The sequence below is a fragment of the Amblyomma americanum genome, chromosome 8, assembly GCF_052857255.1.
Source record: "Amblyomma americanum isolate KBUSLIRL-KWMA chromosome 8, ASM5285725v1, whole genome shotgun sequence".
Lineage (NCBI taxonomy): Eukaryota > Metazoa > Arthropoda > Arachnida > Ixodida > Ixodidae > Amblyomma > Amblyomma americanum.
Window position 1 is genome coordinate 51,008,480 of NC_135504.1, and position 20,299 is coordinate 51,028,778.

The 20,299-nt window shown below is 47.2% G+C and overlaps 1 protein-coding gene across 1 annotated transcript in view; it reads right to left on the bottom strand.

Annotated features, from left to right (window-relative positions):
* Window positions 1–719: 719 nt before the first annotated feature.
* Window positions 720–20,299, bottom strand: part of LOC144102370 (putative sodium-dependent multivitamin transporter) — a 66,257-nt gene continuing 46,677 nt past the window's right edge. Inside the window, exons 7-15 of the mRNA XM_077635661.1 lie at window positions 17,565–17,705; window positions 17,335–17,464; window positions 14,110–14,198; window positions 12,504–12,613; window positions 6,546–6,613; window positions 6,359–6,445; window positions 3,803–3,987; window positions 1,241–1,341; window positions 720–742 (exon numbers count right to left, since the gene is read on the bottom strand). Of these exons, the coding sequence (XP_077491787.1) occupies window positions 720–742; window positions 1,241–1,341; window positions 3,803–3,987; window positions 6,359–6,445; window positions 6,546–6,613; window positions 12,504–12,613; window positions 14,110–14,198; window positions 17,335–17,464; window positions 17,565–17,705 (934 nt within the window). The remainder of the gene's footprint in view (window positions 743–1,240; window positions 1,342–3,802; window positions 3,988–6,358; window positions 6,446–6,545; window positions 6,614–12,503; window positions 12,614–14,109; window positions 14,199–17,334; window positions 17,465–17,564; window positions 17,706–20,299) is intronic.

Here is a 20,299-nt window from a genome sequence, read left to right on the forward strand (position 1 = left end):
TTCTTTATAAGTATTTTTGCTTACGGAATTGCAACAAAGGAAAGGACAAAAACGAATAGACAGAGGCCCGGCTGCCCCCTTCAACGAACAAAGCTGAAGCCAGGCTGGCTTTTATAATCAGCAGAGTGCAAGGATTGGGTAGATGACAAAACGAAAGCAAGCAAAATGAATAGGCATGTCTGAAAAACGAAACAAAGAAGCAAGCAGCAAGCGTGCTGCTACGGGATGGGGAGATACCGATATAAAACGCTGATACAACAGAACATAAAGGCGGAAGATAAGAACCACGTGTCCTTGACGCTCTGTAAAGGGCATAGCATTGTAAGCGATGTAGTACATCATAATACACCTAAAACGTGCTAACTGGCAGTATGGTTAACTAATAATAATTTAATAGTAAATTTTCTGACAAGAAATGCTCCAATGGCGGCTAGTTGCTTGTCATTGGCGGTTGGTTGGTTTGACAAAGTATAGCGCGCCAACCTGAAGATGAAGAATTTTTTAACTATTATTATTAGGCTCCTTAATTATTGAGAGGCGTGTAGCCTACCGCAAGTAACATTCATATCAGTTTTCGGAATTTCGGAAACGCGGTTACCCTCGGCGCTGTGGCCCAACAAATTATGCCTACATCGCACCAAAATACATGCGCTTTCGGGAAGCTTGCCGGAAAAGCCACCTCTTCAGTGCAGGTAACTCGTCGTGAGCCAAAAAAGGGCTCATGAGTCGCCAACAAACAAAGCTATAAGAAGTAAAACCAGAAAAAAGTGAATAATGTAAAAGATAAAAATGTGAACAAGCAACAGAGAGGAAAAATTGAAATAGCTGTAAAATGATAAAGGTTGTGTGTATATAGGAAGATGAATGGATGTATATATACATTATTAGAGAGGGGTATAAGATTAAAACTTCAAAATACTGCCTGGTGAATGAGGCAACCTTTCGTATATCACCGTACAAAAGGCACGTTATTTCGATTAGAAAGAAATGATAGGCACGTTAACGCACTTCCCTTGGAATAACTATAAAAAGACTTCCCTTTACAAATGTTTTTACGTTTCGCCAGTAAAAAGACAAAACGCTTTATAGCAGTAAGTCCGGTCGCCTAGCTGGGCACTGAGGCGAGCGCTCTTTTATTATCTGTGCCGTACAACCTTGAACACTTGAGATGTCCTCATGCTCAATCCTGTTCTAAATTTTACTGGGTTAACTGACTCAAAGGTGCAGTGGACCCGCTCACCTGTAGCCAGACTCAGGGCTGTCCCCAAGAGCATCGTGAGCAGCAGTCCCATGAAAGCGATCCACAAGAACGACACCTGGTACAGCGGGAAGACGTCCGAGCTGCAAAGAAAAACGAAACAAAAGAAAATTACAGCCGCTCACACTCAGGGTACGAGGCGTCATCAGTGTTAGCTAGTGCGCGAAATGATTTAACACAATGACGACCCCAAGCACGGCTGCCAACGCCACTGAACTAACACAGATAGCCACAATAGCATGTGAATGAATGGGCGGATCCGTGGGCGGAATCGTGACTGTCCCGGTTTGAGCTTCCGGGTCCTATTCGATTCCCGATTTTGTCTTTCGCCCAACGGTGGGCACTAGTGTGGAGTGGCAGTGTAGCCGAGCCGGCAGATTTCTACAAAGCTGCACAGTTATCTGTCTTATGGGGCTTGCATGCGGCATGCAGACGGGACAGCTACGATGACAGCGCGAAACCGGAGGAAATAGGAAAATACAGCTGGCGGGGCCAACAGTGCAACGCGCCGCCTACTCGACCGCGTAGAATGCGTGACGACGACCAATGCCAATATAAGGGCAATTGGTAATTCTCTACTTTACACCGTAGGCAAGGGAAAAGCAGTTCGCAATTGGTAGCCAGGTGCTAGAAGTAGTAAGGGAATACGTCTACTTAGGGCCGGTAATGACTGCTGATCTGGATCATGAGCGGGAAATAACTAGAAGAATAAGAATGGGGTGGAACGCATATGGCAGGTTCTCTCTGATCATAATTGTCATTTTATCAATATTCCCTAAGAAAAAGTGTACAACAGCTGTATCTTATCGGTACTCACCTACGGGGCATAAACGTGGAGGCTAACGAAAAGGGGCTTAAGTTAAGGACAACGCAGCGAGCCGTGGAAAAAAAATTTTTAGGTCTAATATTAAGAGAACGGAAGCGGGCAGAGTGGGTGAGGAAACAAACTCGGGTTAATGGCATCCTAGTCGAAATCAAGAGGAATAAATGGGCTTGCGCAGGGCATGTAATGCGAAGGGAAGAGGACCGCTGGTCCATTATGGTAGCGGAGTGTACTCCAAAAGAAGGCAAACGTAGCAGGGGAGGGGGCCAAATGTTAGGTGGGAGGACGATATTAAATTTGTGGGCATACGGTGGGTGCAGCTGGCAAAGGACAGGCTTAATTGCAGAGACATGGGAGAGGCATTTGCCCTGCGGCGGGCGTAGGCAGGCTGATGATGATGACATTCGTAGATCGCGGGCGCCTTCGTACCATTCCTGGTGCCAGTGGTGCAGCGGTTAAGCGAGAAGCCACTGCTTTCAAACACTGCCATCGGTGGGGCTTGCGAGACCCTGGTTGCGCTTCCGGAGCAACCTGTCCCGACCAATCACTAAGTGAATTGCCACCTCACACAGTGACATGGTGGCACCATGCAGACAGGCTCACAACTGTGAAATCGGTGAGTGGGGTACTAGGTAATCTAGTCACCACCACGCCGTCAGATACACATCTGTAAAAACTATTAAAGAGATGAGCCTTTATTGCCGAGATGTCTTGTGCACTGTTCCGCAACACGTTGGAGCAGTCGCTGTAAAACTATGCACACGCATTTACACGCACTGTGCGCAGCGTTTATAATTATGTACGTGCCACCCATCTCCCTGCGCACTGCCATGTGTCGTCTCTTCTCGACATATGGTTCGGCACGCTCTGCTCCATCTTCCCTATTCATTCTCCCTCTCTTACTTCCCTCTCCTAGTGTTCGAAATGGAAGGAGAAGAGACGGTGACACCGACGACATGGAAGGAGATGGTGGTCACGACAGCGTGAAACAAGGGGAAATAGACATTGTTAGACAAGCGCAAAGACCGACAAAGAAGAAAAGGGATAACAACGCTACGCTGCCAGGAGAGCGCTCAATACTTAAGGGTTTCTGTCGTCAACTTGGTAGTCTATCCTCCCCGCAGCAAAGCATGTGGTTGCGCTCTCGATCAGCCCCACATCCCTCCCAAGCCAGGCACTCTTCAGGCCCTTGGCCTCCCCCGTACTCCAAGCTCTGCATCGTACCCTTTCACCGCAACATGTTCCCGACCCTTCACTAATGAGTGAGTCTATAGTTATAACGAGTCAGCTATTATGAAGCACTCGTGAAGGAAAGAGAGACTTGCGGATCCAGCGCATATGTGTGGCGCTGACGGTCCAGCGCTTAGACAAGCTCTCCCATTTGCGCTACTTTTGGGAGCCGGATAATTCAGTCCATCGAGTTGGTGCCAAATGTCCCTTCCATTCCCAACTCAACCTGACGTGGTTCCTGACGGCATAAATGTTTGACCGCCGCGCATCAGTGGCGTTTGATGCCGCTATATAACAACGTTCCAAAACTTCGTCACTGGAAAATTGGTGCACTGACGTGTGAATAAATGCGAATGCCTACGGTTTGAGAACATAGCTCTCGCGTGCTACGTATGCTAAGAACCAAACAATCTAGATTGGAGCATGCAAGGTGTGCAGTAAGCGCCGTAGTCACTTATTATCTGCGTTGCAAGTTTGGGTACGGCACCAACCTTTGGGGCAGTGACCCATCTACCCGCGCGGTGACACCGGAGCCTTCCTCGGTGTGGTTGGCCTCCAGTGGACATCGGTCCAGCGTCCCTAGTATAACGACTGAGTGCGACGCGCCGGCCAGCATCCGGCCCGCAGCGTGCCACAGCTGGAACGCGCACACGAGCAGGCATGCGCATGCTGTTCCCTGCAATGTAAAGCATCCTGTTAAAACATGTTGCCCTGTTCCGAAAGCAGAATCACTGGTTCGCATACTGCAAACAGCATAGTGCGGCTGAACAGTGGGCACAGACGTTTGTGCTGTGCGGTAATAAGAACGTCTACAATCCGGCTGCCCCATGCAAGGCGAGCAGAGCATGCGCAACAGCCGCATCACAACTCACAGCGCATAGGACACAGAAGATACCACATCTACCGCGACAGGCCTAAAAAAGCGAATTCCTTCTCGAGTAAGTGCACCGAGGTTGTTCTAATGCAATCCTGACCTGACAAAGTGATATGGTACGCTTCCATGATTTCTCGCTCTTGCTTTCCCTTGCCTCTACCAAGAATTATTACATTGCTGAACAGTGGATAACACCCACATTCATTGCAATGGCGAGGCAAGTTGAGAAGGAATTCGGTCTTTTAGGCTGTTCACGGTAGATGTGATATTTTGTGTGCCCTATGAGCTGTGAGTTGTGATGCGGCTCTTGCGCATGCTCTGCTATTCTTGCTGGGACTATGCTTTGTCTAATTAATCTCAGTTGATAGTCCAGTCGTGGCGTGAACACTCCTTCTCTCGTCCCTTGTCTTTTGTGACTGTTTTTTTTTTCAAGTTATTATGAACCAACGGGCCCGCATTTCAACGCTTATGCAAGGCGGATTTAGGTCCTGCGAGGATCAACGATCGACGGATCCTAAGAAAACTCCTAGTATCGTTGATCTTAGGTGTTGTGGTTGGCCAAAAGCGCTTTTACCAATCATTTCATTTCGTAGAATTCGAGCACCACGAAGGATTAAAAAACTGGTGGGTGCACGGTGGCATAGGGTGACCTTACACAGATGTAAGACGCGGATGCTCAGACCACTTGGCCACCGCTGCGGTACTCAACGAATCTCACTGCAACCACGGAGGAACTTTGAAGAACTCGTCTGGACATGAAACACAGAATGTCGATTGGCCCAGCTTGGAGTCCTGGAGTTTAATGTATACTGATAGTGGAGCCTGGTGAGAAGACGCAGCGGATTTCGCGCATTTTTGTGGCGGCTAGTAGATGTGGTGGCCAGAGACCATCGGGTGAGTGTTACGACCGTGTGGTGTGTACCCTGTACTGCGATCGCCTCTTGCAGTATATCACATCCGTCCTCTTGAACTCCCTTCAGAGTGGCGCGGAAAAACATCCTTAAGGGCGTACTCACAGCTGTAGATGGGGGAAATTTTTAGACCATGCCCTGTCGAGCATTATACGCATCTCGTCAGGGGCGAAAGTTATTTCTATGGCATGATGAGATATCCTACATTTAATTACCAGCCCTTTCATTAGCCCCAGCACATGAAATCTTGACAAACGCTTCCAGTTTGCGCGACCTCTGCCTTGTGTCGAATACCGCTGGTCGCTCAAAACCATCGCGGAAATTTGGAATGTTGGGTACAATGCATTTATTTTCTATGGCCGTCAGAAATAGCTGGTGAGAGCGCAGCAAGCATTCTATAGGTCATTTTTTTAGCGATGAGGAAGACTGACCCGTGATAATCACCATGTTCGTTTCGGATCTCTCCGGACTCTCTAATTTTCTCAATGTTACTAGTTTAAAATATCCCTATTTAGTTACGCAGTATTCGTCGCTGGCTGCCAAGAGATGGCGCAAGTTGCTGATGTCAGTTAAGGTGGGGCAAAATTGAAAAATGTTTATTTTTTTTAGGAAAGGAAATGACGCAGTGTCTGTCTCACATATCTAGGTGGACACCCGAACCGCGCCGTAAGGGAAGCGATAAAGAAGGGAGTGAAAGAAGAAAGGAAGAAAGACGTGCCGTAAACTTAGGAGAATAAGGCAGCGGCGCGGTGGTGGTGGTGGTGAAACTTTAGTTATTACTAGAGAACAGACCCAAAACCGCCCCCTATACTTAAACGACGGCCGCTATCCGTTGGACAGCAGCGGCGGCGTCTTCAGCCAGCTGGAGGAGTTCGATCTGTGTCCCCGGGTCGGGGCGAGCATTAGAGCCGCCCAACGATCAGAGTCGGTAAAGAGGCGACTCGCGGGATAGGCATTGCGGGCAGTTCCAGATCATATGATTTAGATCGGCTTTGCTATCACAATTTTCGCATTTGTCTGTGACGCGGATCAAAGCGGAACGTTTGTCGCGGTGAAGAGATGTACTACTAGCATATGCGCACTTTGTCAATATTAGAATGCGTTCTACTTTTTTTTTCTACTTGATCATGTTTGCATGGTTCTGAGTGTTGTTGAGAGGCGACAAAGTGATTTAACGCAGCCGGCGAGAAGCTGTGCGCCAGCTTTGGTAGAGCTGCATGGAAGTATGATATCGGGTGTGAGTATACGTCGATGAAGCATACCTTTGCGTTGACCCATGGCGAGGACATGGCGAGCAAGACGAGGCCCGCGAACGGACCCCCAGCGGTTGAGTACAAGGAAAGGAAGAGCTGCCGACAAAAAGGAACTGAGTTAGGAAAGAAAGTAAAGCAGCCACGGGCAAACAGCGGCTGTAAAAAGAACTCCCGAGAAGCAAGAAATCGTACGTACCTTGGCTGCAGCACCCATGTGAGGCACAGCAGTGGCAAAGAACGTCATTATGATGCCACTTGCGAGGGCTGAAAAGATTTCTTCCTTGTAATAAATTGCTCGCACAACGTGCGGTGCAGGTCAAACATTGTACGAAAATCACAATGCTGCCATGCATTGGAAGAGGTCGAAAAAAATAACTACGGCTTTTATACTATTAAAATTAACAAAAATAATGAGCAAAAACGTCTTTTTTAAGGTCGCATTGTTCCCTGAACGTTTCCTTCCAGACAGTATCTAAAATGCCAATGGCTCAAAACGCAGGACAAAAAAGGATTGTCGGATAATAATGCAGCTCACTTTGGTTATAGCTTACAGTGCTGCGAGCATGGCGTCGGAGACATTAAGTAGGTCACTAGGTGCGATGGCGGCAATGTAGGGGTTGCATAAAGGAAGCAAATGTTTCAAATACTAATTGCGCCTCTGCTGCGACACTAATGTGCAATGAAGAACGGGAAAAGAGCGTCGAGTTTTCCTTCTGCGAAAAATGACCCCCCCCCCCCCCTCCTGTGGTATCTGTGTTCGCGGCAGGCAAGCAGATTCCCTCTCTGCTTCGTTGTTATTTCGGCATTGTAGTAGTAATGCGACAGCATTAAACGCCTGACCGGGCAAAAAAATGTGCCGTTGGTCATAAAAGTCACCCATTCGCTGAAGAGAAGTGATGTCACCAGGCGGGATAATTCCCATTAAATGCGTTAGCAGCTTCTGATATTATCGCATTGCTAACACCTAAGGTAATTAGGTGTCCCTATGAGTTTTCCTATGTCTTTCTACATTTTCTGCTTTCATTCCGCGCTCACGGAGTCTTGTGCTTTATCGCGGTGTTGAGCCCGACAACAGATTCATCACTTCGACGCATAACTTCATTTTCTCTTTGTACGCGCCCCTTCGCATATACTCCCGAAGTCGCGGCGCAAACATGCCGCTCTGTAAAACGCCCTGTAAACAGGGAATAGCAGATGAAAGGGGACAGTCCCTTCCCTGCATTGTCCCGCTGCTCCTTGCACTGTCACGCTAGCAGGGTCACGAGAATCGACCGACGCCATTGGCTGCAAGGGGGTCCTTTGTTTAGGAAAATAATAATAATAATAATTGGTTTTTGGGGAAACGAAATGGCGGTTATATCGTTGGACACCTGAACCGCGCAGCAAGCGAAGGAGGGAAGTAAGGGAAGGAGGGAGTGAAAGAAGAAAGAGGTGCCGTAGTGGAGGGCTCCGGAATAATTTTACCTGGGGATCTTTAACGTGCACTGATATCGCACAGCACACGGGCGCCTTAGCGTTTCGCCTCCATCGAAACGGGTTCGAACCCGGGAACTCCGGATCAGAAGCCGAGTGCCGTAGCCACAGCCTCCGCGGCGCCGCTCGGCCCCCGTGGCGGGTGACCAGGAAAAACCGCTTCGTTCTTGAGAGAGAGAGAAAAAAAACTTTATTGGCGCCAGACATTGGTCGATTCAGCGGGACCCGGGTGTCTTCATGTTGAAGTTCCGAGTCTTCCAGGGGTGGTGCCCTTATTCCAGGGCCCCACTGAGTCTTGCTACCTCATACGCATGTTGGACCAGTCCTTTTTGGACCGCCAGCACGCTGCTGGTGAGCAGGCTCTGCCACTGTTCCACATTGGGCTCTTTTAGTCTATGGAAGGAATAATTGTTTTTACGCTCCCATGTAATATGGTATAAAGTGGGGGTGGCTCCACAGCACTTGCATGTGTCCGCGTACTGGTTCGGAAACATTTTGTGAAGTATGTGTAAGTTATGAAAGCTTCCTGTTTGCAGTCTACGCCAACCGACTGCCTCATATTACGTTAATAGCTGGTGTGGTGGAGGATACGCTATCCTCTGTCCTCTGTAGTGATTTAGGATTTCCGCGTACGATGGTTCCACCGTTGTGGTTGGCTCAGGGTCACTTGATGTATCTGCTCGGTTCGTAAGCTCGCGAGCTAGATCGTCGGCCCTCTGATTACCAGTCACCCCGGTGTGCCCCGGCACCTAGAAAATTTTTTGTTGAATTTCTTTGTTTGGGGGTCCCGCCTTGAGGATGATGCGTAGCGCTCCCTTGCTGATCCTACTATTAGTGTAGTGCCTGCATGCTTCTTTGGAGTCGGGGATTATTGTGAGCGATTTATTTCTGCGGTATCCTTCAGTTACTGCTAGCGCAACAGCAGCTTCTTCCCCCTCGGATACTCTGCAGCCGCTCTGTGATATACTGGTGACTAGGTCCCCTTGATGTTTCACCACCACCGATACTACTCTGTGTTCCTTCGTGTTTCTGTTCCATCGATGCAAAGCCGCATCTGTGTATACTACATTTGTTTTTTTCAGCTAAGTGCTTTTCTACTTACTCTGCTCTCGCAGCCCTTCTCCCTGCGTGCAGATTAGGGTCCATGTTGCGAGGGATTGGGCACACCCTGAGTGTTTGGCGAATATCAGGTATGCCCGCAACCCGATCTTCCACTTCTTCACTTAAGTAGCCCAGCCTTCGGAGGAGCGCTCGGCCGGTGGTTGACTGCTGGAGCCTGTACATTTGGGCCCCTATTTGAGCTTCCTTTAGCTCGTCAAACGTATTGTGTACTCCCAGCATGAGGAGCTTCTCGTCTGACATATTTCTTGGTAGATTTAGGGCCGTCTTGAAAGCCTTCCTGAATAAAGTGTCTGCTTGTTCTTTTTCGTGCTGTGTCATCTTGGGGTAGGGGAGTGAATATGTTATGCGGCTGACCACCAGGTTCTTGACTAACTTGATCGTGTCACTCTCCTTCATGTCAAATCTTCTCGGTGATACTCTGGTGATCATTCTGCTGACCTGTTGCATTGATTGTTGGAGAAGGCTTAGGGTGTGGCTGCACTTCCCTCTGCTTTGGATCCACATTCCCAACATTCTGATCATGTTGCATTCCGGGAGGACCTCCCCTTCAATTTTTATGTTGTATATTTCTTTGGATGGTCTCTATGGATGGTCTCTTGCCCACTCGTAGAATTTCTGACTTCTCGGTGGAGCATGCCAGGCCTCTCTCTCTGACGTAGTTCTCCACGCATGTGGCTGCCTGCCGCAGAAGATCTTGTTTTTGCCCTGGGGAGCCCTGGCTGATCCAGATCGTTATATCATCGGCGTACATAGCGTGCTGTATCCCCTCTATCTGGCTCAGCTGTCTGCCTAGCCCAATCATGGCTATGTTGAAGAGGACCGGCGAGATCACTAAGCCTTGCGGGGTGCCTTTGTTTAGTGTTTAGAAGACCTTGCTGCGTAGGTCCCCCAGTCCAACCGTATATGTGCGGTTTGACAGGAAGGCCCTTACGTAGTCGTGTACTCTTCTTCCGCAGTTGGTGCTGGTTAGCCCTTCCATGATGGCGTCATGACTGACGTTATCGAACGCGCCCTTGATGTTCAGTGCCATGATGATGTTCTCCCCTGTTTTAGGGTGGTTTCTGCGACTTCCTCCTTGATCTGCAAGATGTCCTGCGTCGATAGATTTGTCCTGAAGCCGAACATACTGTGCGTGTACAGATCTTCATCTTCCAGGTATTGGTGTATTCTCCTTGTGATGACTCTCTGAAAAAGCTTTTCTAGGCACGACGTGAGCGAGATAGGGCGCAAATTTTTTATCTCCAAACTGTTTATCTTCGTTCTTGAGTTGTATCCGACTATAACACGTGCAATTGAAACTCAGGCATACAACAGATTTGCGTCCTTTTCAAGTGGAAATATAATAATAATAATAATAATAATAATATTATTATTAATAATAATAATAATAATAATAATAATAATAATCAATCAATCAACCTTTATTTTTCGGTGCCCAGGAACAACCCAAAGGTCTTGGTGCTGGTACACCATTCACACGCACAAAATGTAAATTTGTCTTCCACAAAGGAAGAGGCTCACGGGAGGTAATGCAGCAGTCAAGGCGATAGAAAAAAAGACATAAACTAGGCGTGACAGCAAGCATGAAGCAAAAAAGTGAAAACAAGAAAACAGCGAGAACTGCGGTAAATGAAAACAGCTAGAACAGGCAACAGACATATAAACAACTAATGAAACAATAAACAAAGAGAATGAACACAAGAACGACCGATAACAGCCAAGTACAGCATATAGCAAAATACAAACAAGAATAAAGCCAATACTAATATGAACGAATAAGAAACCTCTGAAATACAAGCTAGAAATACAATCATACACAATAAGAAATGTAATTAGTTAACGCGTTACAGACAGTCAGGCGTGAGTACACAGTATTAAAGAAATAACATTAATGAAAACAAGTAGACGTGATGAACAATTAAGGAGAAAAAAAAAACAATATAATACCAGTGCAAATGCACAAGTGTAGTAAAGTCAGAATGCATGAAAGGGGAAGTTATGTATGAGAAAAAGAGTGCTCAAAGTGGAACGTCACGGACATCCAATATAAAAGAAGGGAGAGAATTTTCGAATATATCAAGGTGAGGACAAAGAGAATTGAACAACTTTTGCATTCTGTCCAGAGGGGAGAGGTAGTGCAGGAGCGCAGAAACTTGGAATGGTCTGAATTCCCTTATGCTCTTTCGCGGTACACGCAAAAGGATACGCGCTGGGAGCTGAGGGCATAGAATGTGACCATGAAGAAGTTTATACAAGAAAATTATATCTGCCCTCACGCGACGGCAGCTAAGAGAAGGAAGCTGCAGTGAGTTACTCCGCCTGGGACGAGAGCTGGAAGTTTTGCAAGAAAACCGAAGTTGAAATATGCGTAAAAACTTTAGCTGAACTCTGTCGATTTTTTCACAGTTCGACTGGCAAGTGCCGTTCCAAACAACAGACGCATATTCCAAAAGCGGCAAGCATACGGAGAGGTAGAGCTTTAAGAAAGGAAGTGGGGCTCGAAACTCTCTCGAAAGCCTGCAGATGAAGCCAAGTGTACGCATAGCCCGCAGAGCAATGCGTTTTGTATGAGAGGAGAAGCTGAGGCTGCGGTCGAAAAGTACGCCGAGGTCATTAATTTCATCAACCCTCGGCAGCAGCCTACCATTCACAGAATAAGAGTAGAGAAGACTGTGCGTTTTACGCGTAAATGAGACAACCTTGGTTTTAGATGAATTGAGAGTGAGCCCATTCTTCAAGCACCAATCAGAGAAGGCGGATATGTCCGATTGCAATGACAAGCAATCATGAAGAGTATGTATTGCCTTGAACATTTTTATATCGTCCGCATAAAGGAGAAACGAGGAGTTTTTGACAACGGAGGAAACGTCATTGATAAAAACAGAGAACAGAAGCGGGCCTAATACCGAGCCCTGAGGAACTCCGCTGGTTGGAGGAATAATAATAATAATAATAATAATAATAATAATAATAATAATAATAATAATAATAATAATAATAATAATAATTGGTTTTTGGGGAAAGGAGATGGCGCAGTATCTGTCTCATATATCGGCGGACAACTGAACCGCGCCGTAAGGGAAGGGATAAAGCAGGGAGTGAAAGAAGAAAGGAAGAAAGAGCTGCCGTAGTGGAGGGCTCCGGAATAATTACGACCACTTGGGGATCTTTAAAGTGCACTGACATCGCACAGCACACGGGCGCGTTAGCGTTTTGCCTCCATAAAAACGCAGTCGCCGCGGTCGGGTTCGAACCCGGGAACTCCGGACCAGTAGCCGAGCGCCCTAAGGAAATGGCGCAGTATCTATCTCATATATCTTTGGACACCTGAACCGCGCCGTAAGGGAAGAGATAAAGGAGGGACTGAGTGAAGAAAGGAAGAAAGAGGTGCCGAAGTAGAACTCCGGTCGTGATTCAGGTCACCTATCTATTCGTGAAGTTTTTGGACACTATGGAAGATCATTTTGGCGCTGCAGTGGCACTGTAATGCTAGCATGTCGGCTTAAGCCCCTCATATCCCTGAAGGATATTATTCGGTGATGTGCAGTAAGCTTCGCACCTAGCAGCCGCACCATGATGACCGCCTTGCGCTCGCCCATTTTGACAAAGGGCGTGACCACATCGATGTAGAAGATGGCAGCATGGGAGTTGACGACGGAGGAGACTGTGCTGAAAAACGAGATGCCAAGGAATGAAGGGTTCACGACAAGCTAATATTATGGCTATGCGATTTTTTTTGCTTTGCAAATAAGATTTGGATCTGTCAGTGGAGGCCCACTTTCATCCCTTCTGAACACTGACAACAGTTTGAGCAGCAAGATTACTTCTGATGGCAGCGTCTATGGATCGCCTGATGTGCAACAATCTTACAGGAGATGAAAGCTTTGTCCTTACAGGGAAAACATTCTCTTCGTCAGTGCATGCAATCGCAGTCTCAATTATGGCCGTTAATTGTTTCCTGCACCAACCGTTATAAGACTTTCCGAGTTGTAGTTATCGGTGGTGGATTTCCTTTACTCTTCTACGCGCCTGTTTCCAGGAACCTTGTTTCTGGCGTCACGAAGTTACCGGAAATGCAAGACCTTACACTAAACCTTGTACTCGAAAATCCTGTAAGAAAGCATGGCCGAAATGCGTTTAGGAACAAATTAAATCATACCATTTGCTTGTAGCCCTCATCCACTACCCCAAATACGCATTGCCTTTCAGAGCGATGCACGACTACGGAACGCACGTACTACACAGCCGGATGAAAACGCGATCACTCTCATGGTTGTTCTTCTAGTATGTAGCGCTACATAGACGCTTAGGCCTTGCGGACTTAGGCAGCGCGCTCAACTTCACAAAAACTCCAAGCTTAACTGGCTTATAATGCCGTTGTGTTCAGCAAGACGCTATGGTTTGCTGGAGCTTGTGGCTAATTGGCAGAGCGAGTTAGCCAGGTAGTACTTAATAATGTAGTGCTTTACCCGGTTTCTTGGTAGCAATTTGACACTCGAGGAGAGGTCACATCATAGCTATGACCTTATTATGAAAGCAGGGTAAAGCACTATCGCAAGTGTTTCCAAACGAAGCAAAACGCTTTAAGTCTTCGGCATCATTGTGCAGGAGACCGCGCCAGAGAAGACGAACACAAGGACAAGTAATCCGTTTGAGCTATACTAGGTTGTAAGGAGACACAATTGCACAAAAATAACTTGCGCGAAGACACACAGAGACAGAACTGGCGCCAACTACAAGCAGAATTTATTTTTCGGAAAAAAAGCCATAACAAACCACACAGGTGTGGCGCCAGTCCTGTCTCTGCGTGTTCGTCCTCGTGTCTTCGCGCAAGTTATTTTTGTGCAGTTATGACAAGTACAAAGGAATGACTGTACCGAAGAAAAGCGTTCTACTGTTCCATCTTTGCTTTGTGTATATATCTTCGACTTACACTAAACACTATGGCGCAGTTTACAGCCCAATGAACAACTAACTAGTCGCCGTTACTTCACTCATGGGCCTCCATATACCCTGGAGAAATTGCGATTTTGGTGATGTCTGCAGGAGGCAGAACCTTTGTTAGGACACGCATTCGACTTGTTACGTGAAGGATCGCTTAAATGTGGAATCACAGCAATTCGTTGGTGACCAGGACTCCAGGTGAGTGTATGTAGGAATCTTACCTTGTGGAAGCGCCAAGAAGTCCTGCCAGAAATAAGCCTCTGAGCATGGTAACTTCGGAGAGGCGCTCTTTTATAAAATATGGAACAATCTGAACCACAAGAGAAAAAAAAAACAAAGAAAAGATAACGTTAAGAGATAATGCTCGAAATTGAAGCCTCATTTTTGAGTAAGGAGCTCGCGAGGCCCGGTGTAGCATGGATGCTCCGAGCTCAAGTGCGTCGGACCTCCACACGAACACTCGGCCTTTTTACGATGGAGTGACTGATAACAGCGTGAGCCGACAGCTTCCAACTTGTGCGATTTGGTCGCGAAAGCGTGAGAAAGGTTCATTTGCGAGAGACGTAGCTTCGCGCTCATAGCTCCTAAAGCCGGAACCAACTCGAGAACAAAGTGGCGAATGTCCATAAAAGGAGGCTTTCCAGCCAATCCCGTCGACCGACTGTCATGACGTCGGACTTGTTCTTGCGTCTTCTAGAGTGACAATGTGGGGACTTCCAAGTACTATGGGATTAATCACGGATGGAGTGGATAAAGAAGACGTTTGGACAACTGGCCGACGTCACTGGCTGAAGGACTTCCTTTCAGGGGCAGTCGCCGCTTCTTTCTTGCGTTGTAATTGGCCATTGCCAATTGGAAGACGTGAGACCACGAGTAATATGCACCGGCCCTCCCCTTTCTGTCTCCCTTTTCCCTTTAACCAGTCCCGTCAAATCTTCCCTCAAGGCGCGGTTCAGGTGTCCACCGAGAGTGAGACATAATAACGAGCTGGTAGAAAGGCAAAAAGCAGCAGAAGGCGACAGCGGAAGAGTTGACTGACGTATGCACTCTTTAATGTGTGTGCACAATAATAATTGTACGGAATACACTGAATAGAGCCTTGTTAAAGCTACTTAAAGCACAAATCAGCAGTGGACTTGGGAAGGAACAGTTGCTTCAAGGATACGAACTGGTGATTTTCACAAAATCGACGCCACGCTGCGGCGGCGTCATGAACTAGTTTAATAAGAATCGGCAGCGCACGGAAACATTTGTTTGCTCCTTTACTAGTGCTTGAAGCGTTCAGATGTTGTTACCATAGCTCTCCTGTTAAATATTGGGGATTTTTACGACATTGACGCCACACACTGCGGCTCGATCACTACTATGAGAAACACGTCCGGCAGATTCGCGCTGCGTGCTACCGGGGCCACGTAGCAAGCACGTCCTCGGAGCATCGTGACAAAAACAAAGCTCGGCAGCACTGCTGAGTGCCATTTTTTACGTCAACGAAACAGAAAAGCCGGGAGATCCCGTATGACAATGACCTATAGACAGTCTGTAGACTTCTTATAGACTATATTGCCTTCCTATAGATATTTCCTTTTCTGAATTCATAGTCTATAGACTGTCTCTCTCTAATATAGTGAAGGGCTCCGGAAATTTTGACCACCTGGGGCTCTTTAACGTGCACTGACATCGCATAGTACACGGGCATCTAAGAATTTCGCCACCATCGAAATGCGACCGCCGCGGCCGGAATCGAGCCAGCGCCTTTATGGTCAGCAGCCGAGTGCCATAACCACTGAGCCACCGCGGCGGCTTATATACAGGGTGTCCCAGCTAAATTTAGCTAAGGTTTAAATATATTCCGTGACATTCTAAGACAACGGGACCAAATGCATGCTGCTGGCTATTATGCGTAGTAAGTCACAGCGTTTTTGTATTGTGCTTAATTGCATAATTCCCGAGATTAGTTAACCAAGTTCGCAAGCAACGAAGACAGGCGAAAAAGTTCAATGAAAAAGTTGTAGAACGGTCCGCAATATGTCCAACTTCGCAGCTTCTAACTTTCCATCTATAACGTATCAGCTTTCTTTCGCTCACTGCAGATGCCTGCTAAATACAAAAATGCCACGTGACATGTCCGCTTCCGCTCCGCGATTGCAGTGCACTCCAACGCTCCGCGTAGGAAATAATAATAATAATTGTTTTTTTTTGGGAAAGGAAATTGCGCAGTATCTGTCTCATATATCGTTGGACACCTGCACCGCGCCGTAAGGGAAGGAATAAAGAAGGTAGTGAAAGTAGAAAGGAATAGGTGCCGTAGTGGAGGGCTCCGGAATAATTTCGACCACCTGGGGATCTGTAACGTGCACTGACAATCGCACAGCACACGGGCGCCTTAGCGTTTTTCCTCCATAAAAACGCCGCCGCCGCGGTCGGGTTCGAACCGGGGAACTCAGGATCAGTAGACGAGCGCCCTAACCACTGAGCCACCGCGGCAGTCCGCGTAGGAACAAACAGATCATTTAGCTCGGTGTGCTGCTGCTTATAAAGGTGATAGGTCTGCGACGCAGGCTGTGCGATTTCCGCGAGCGCAAGCGATAAGGACTGTGTCTGCTTGTCGCTATCAAGTGCCACAAGAGAAGCATACCGCTGGAGTAAATCGCACAGCCAGCTGCTGCGTCGCTGCCCTGTCAGCCTGAAGTACTTGATAGCGGCGACGCCGTTTTCACCGTTTTAACGTGCGTATCCTATTCAAGCGCTGCCGAACAACGCTTATTGTTTCCGTCGATCGAGACTGGGATTCTGCGCATGCGCAGATACGTCGCACTTAAGGCGGTTTGGGTGCGGTGTACATTCATGAAATGGGCGATCTGCGCACTGCAGATGCGATTCCAATAAGGAAAATAACAAGAGCCAAAATAAGACGCGCTCAGAAAATTGGGAAGATGACAGGATAGAGGAAAGGCGGAGGGAAGATCATCATTCCTGTCATCTTCCCTGTTTTTTGTGCGCGTCTTCTTTTGGCTGATGTTACTCTCCTTATTGCAAAGTACCAACTAGCCTAACAACGTGTTTTACTAAAATGCGATTCCCTCTGTCGCGCGCATTCACTATTGGTTTGGTTTCATGGAGTTAAACGTTCCGCAGCGACTCATGCAATGAGGGACGCCGTAGTGGAGGGCTCTGGAATAATTTCGATCACCTGGGGTCCTTTAACGTGCACTGACATCGCACAGCACACGGGCCTCTATCACTTCACCTCCATCGAAATTCGACCGCCGTGGCCGGGATCGAATCCGCGTCTTTCGGGTCAGTAGCCATAACCACTCAGCCACCGCGGTGGCTGCGGATTCATTATTGGTGGCACGTCGGCCTTTCCAGTACACCCGGTATCTTACAACTTTGCAAAGTACCTGCCATGTGTAGACGAATGCATGAGACTCATAAGGGGCCGTTACCTGGTCGTAAGTGGTAATGGCACCGGCAAGGAGTGGATCGCAGTCTCTGTACCAATACAACATGACTACGGCTCCAAGTATCACCAGGGCAAAGAAGGAGAGGACGCAAGCTGCACCTGCGACGGCAACCCTGTTGTAGCAAAATAAGGTAAGCGTGAACAAAGCTCGCTGAAAATTTTCATATGTCGAAAAAAAGAAACGCGTGAAAAAGAAAGAAGAGTCATACGTGCCATCGTGCCTGTCGTAGCGTCTTCGCTGCCATGAACCTCTGCACCGGCATCTGGTCGAATCCTACGCGCACGAGACAGAAAGGCAGCGTCCCAGCCAGGCCACTCCAAACGTTCTCGTCTCTGGTCAGGTCAAACTCGGTGCTGCATGAAGGCAAAGGTAAATAGGGGGAAGGAGGGGCAATTGATGTGAGATTAGGCATACCCGACAATTCTCGACAAAAGCGTCTTTGAACGGGAAAAACTTTATGAGCGCAATTTTTTTTCATATATTGTAAGATTTGACTATAGCAGTCAATATAACTACAGATCTCCCTTCAGCAGACTTGCATTTTTTTTGTTGCTATTAACGAGTTTTCTACCGTCAAAAGCGTCCCCCATTGGCTTTTTATGCAAGCCTTGAGTGCTCGATGCGAGCGATAGAAACATAATAAAAGAAAGATTTTGCTACATATCGGAAAAGGTTCATTACCTTCGGTATTTCTATGCCAGTACCTTACAGTTTCACAATATTCAACATTTTTGTCCCAGAATGTAGGACATGTTCATGGATACTCTGCACCCGATACGCCGAATACTGACACCTTCGCGGCATAATAATAATATTAATAATAATAATAATAATAATAATAATAATAATAATAATAATAATAATAATAATAATAATAATAATAATAATAATAATAATAATAATAATAATAATAATAATAATAATAATAATAATAATAATAATATTAATAATAATAATTGGTTTTGGGGGAAAGGAAATGGCGCAGTATCTGCCTCACATATCGTTGGACACCTGAACCGCACCGCAAGGGAAGGGATAAACGAGGGAGTGAAAGAAGAAAGGAAGAAAGAGGTGCCGTAGTGGAGGGCTCCGGAATAATTTCGACCACCTGGGGATCTTTAGCGTGCACTGACATCGAACAGCACACGGACTCCTTAGCGTTTTGCCTCCATAAAAACGCAGCCGCCGCGGTCGGGTTCGAGCCCGGGAACTTCGGATCAGTAGTCGAGCGCCCTAACCACTCAGCCAACGCGGCGGATCCCTTCGCGGCAGCGTGGAATCGTGGAATCAAAAATTCAGTCGTCTGAATGGAGGGCTTTCATTACAAATACAGCCTCTCCTGCTTAAGTGTTTGTGCAGCACAATGACACAAGTTTAGATTTCGAAGCAAGGGCCACACTCCAGGCTAGACGAGGGCGGAGCAGGGCCTTAACGATTGGTGTAGGCGTGAGTGATACGCGTGTTCTGCTGCTGCGTATGTGTTAAAAATGGGTTCACTCTCTGCAGACGCGTTCACCCAAGCTCTCTGCGAATCACGCGAATTTCTACTCGATAGCGTTAGAGAGCTCGTGTCGCAGAAAATTCAGCGTCGTCGGCGTCGTTGACCGTGAGCGAAAAATCCAGAGTGAAGCAACCTATAGGAGCTAGGCGGGCCAGCTAGGTCACGTGTCTATTTGACGTCATCACAAACGACCCAACGGATTGTGAGGCAAGCTGTCAATTAATGATTGGTCTCGAAAGGTCGCTGGGGAGAAAAACCTGGAGTACACAAGTCCCACCTGTGGCAGCACCTTCCATCGCAGGGCAGTGGCGCATCGCCTAACCGCTGCACCACTGCGCCAGGAGAAGTATGAAAACTCCCAGTGATCTATGAATGTTAAGTAGAGTGCGACCAATGCTGCATATATGGACACTAACTTAATATCTATTTGCGTCATACCCTTAAGGCGTAGCTTGAGTGTCCCCTCCAATATTTATCTGCAAGATCTGAGTTTTGTGGGCTCAAGGAAGTTCGTAATACGCGTGAATGCCAGAGCATACCCTGCACCTAAAGGTGCAGGAAACAAAGGTCAGCAAATACCCGATAAACTTTCCAGGACAAAGTAGGGCAAAGCGTCCTGGGTTGAACTTTTTGCTCCCACAACGACAAAATGAGACTGCATCTCTGAATTTATTTCTAGCATGCGCAGCAGTGGCATACACCATGGTGAAGGTACCCCTCAGGGGCCCTGTACTCCAAACAACCTTCGCAATAAAGCTGCGCCGGGTTTCAGATGCGTATTTCAGCTCAAGAATTTGTTCCAGAAGCACTTACTGACTGTTCTCTACTGACTAAGAACGCGCAAACAGAAAGGATTGAGAAGGCAGCAAACTTTCCTCTAGCGAACACCCTTCTATAAAAGGGTGTGCCTAATGTCACGAAGGCAGGAGGAACTTAAGCTTACAACCGCGTCATGCTTGGGACTATCAAATGTGCTTCAGTGCGCCGCTACACGGCTTGCAAGCAAGTCCTGTGGGCTGCATATTTTTGCTAAAGACTGTACATGTAGTCCATGTGGATACATGCAGTCGTCTACTGACAACATGTATCTTCTGTTCTTCTGGAGCAGTAAATAATGGTGATATCGCAATTTTGAGGTTCGTTTCGCGCGGCTACATTTTCGCATACCCTTATTAACTTTGTACCTGCACAAATCGGGCCTGGACGATTCTCTTTTGTGCCCGCTCTGTGCTGAACCCGAAGGTATTGATGAGTTTTTAATGTACTGTACCGCTTCTTCTCTATAAGGACGCGCCTGCTGGAAATATCCTTTCAAATCTCTCCACGTTTGTCTACTGAGGTTGTTTTCTCTCGCTGAGATTCTTTGCTCCGACACGACTGCAGGAATGCGTATTCCGCCACACAAAACATTTTTTAGAATCAAAAAGTTGGTCTTCTTCATGGTTT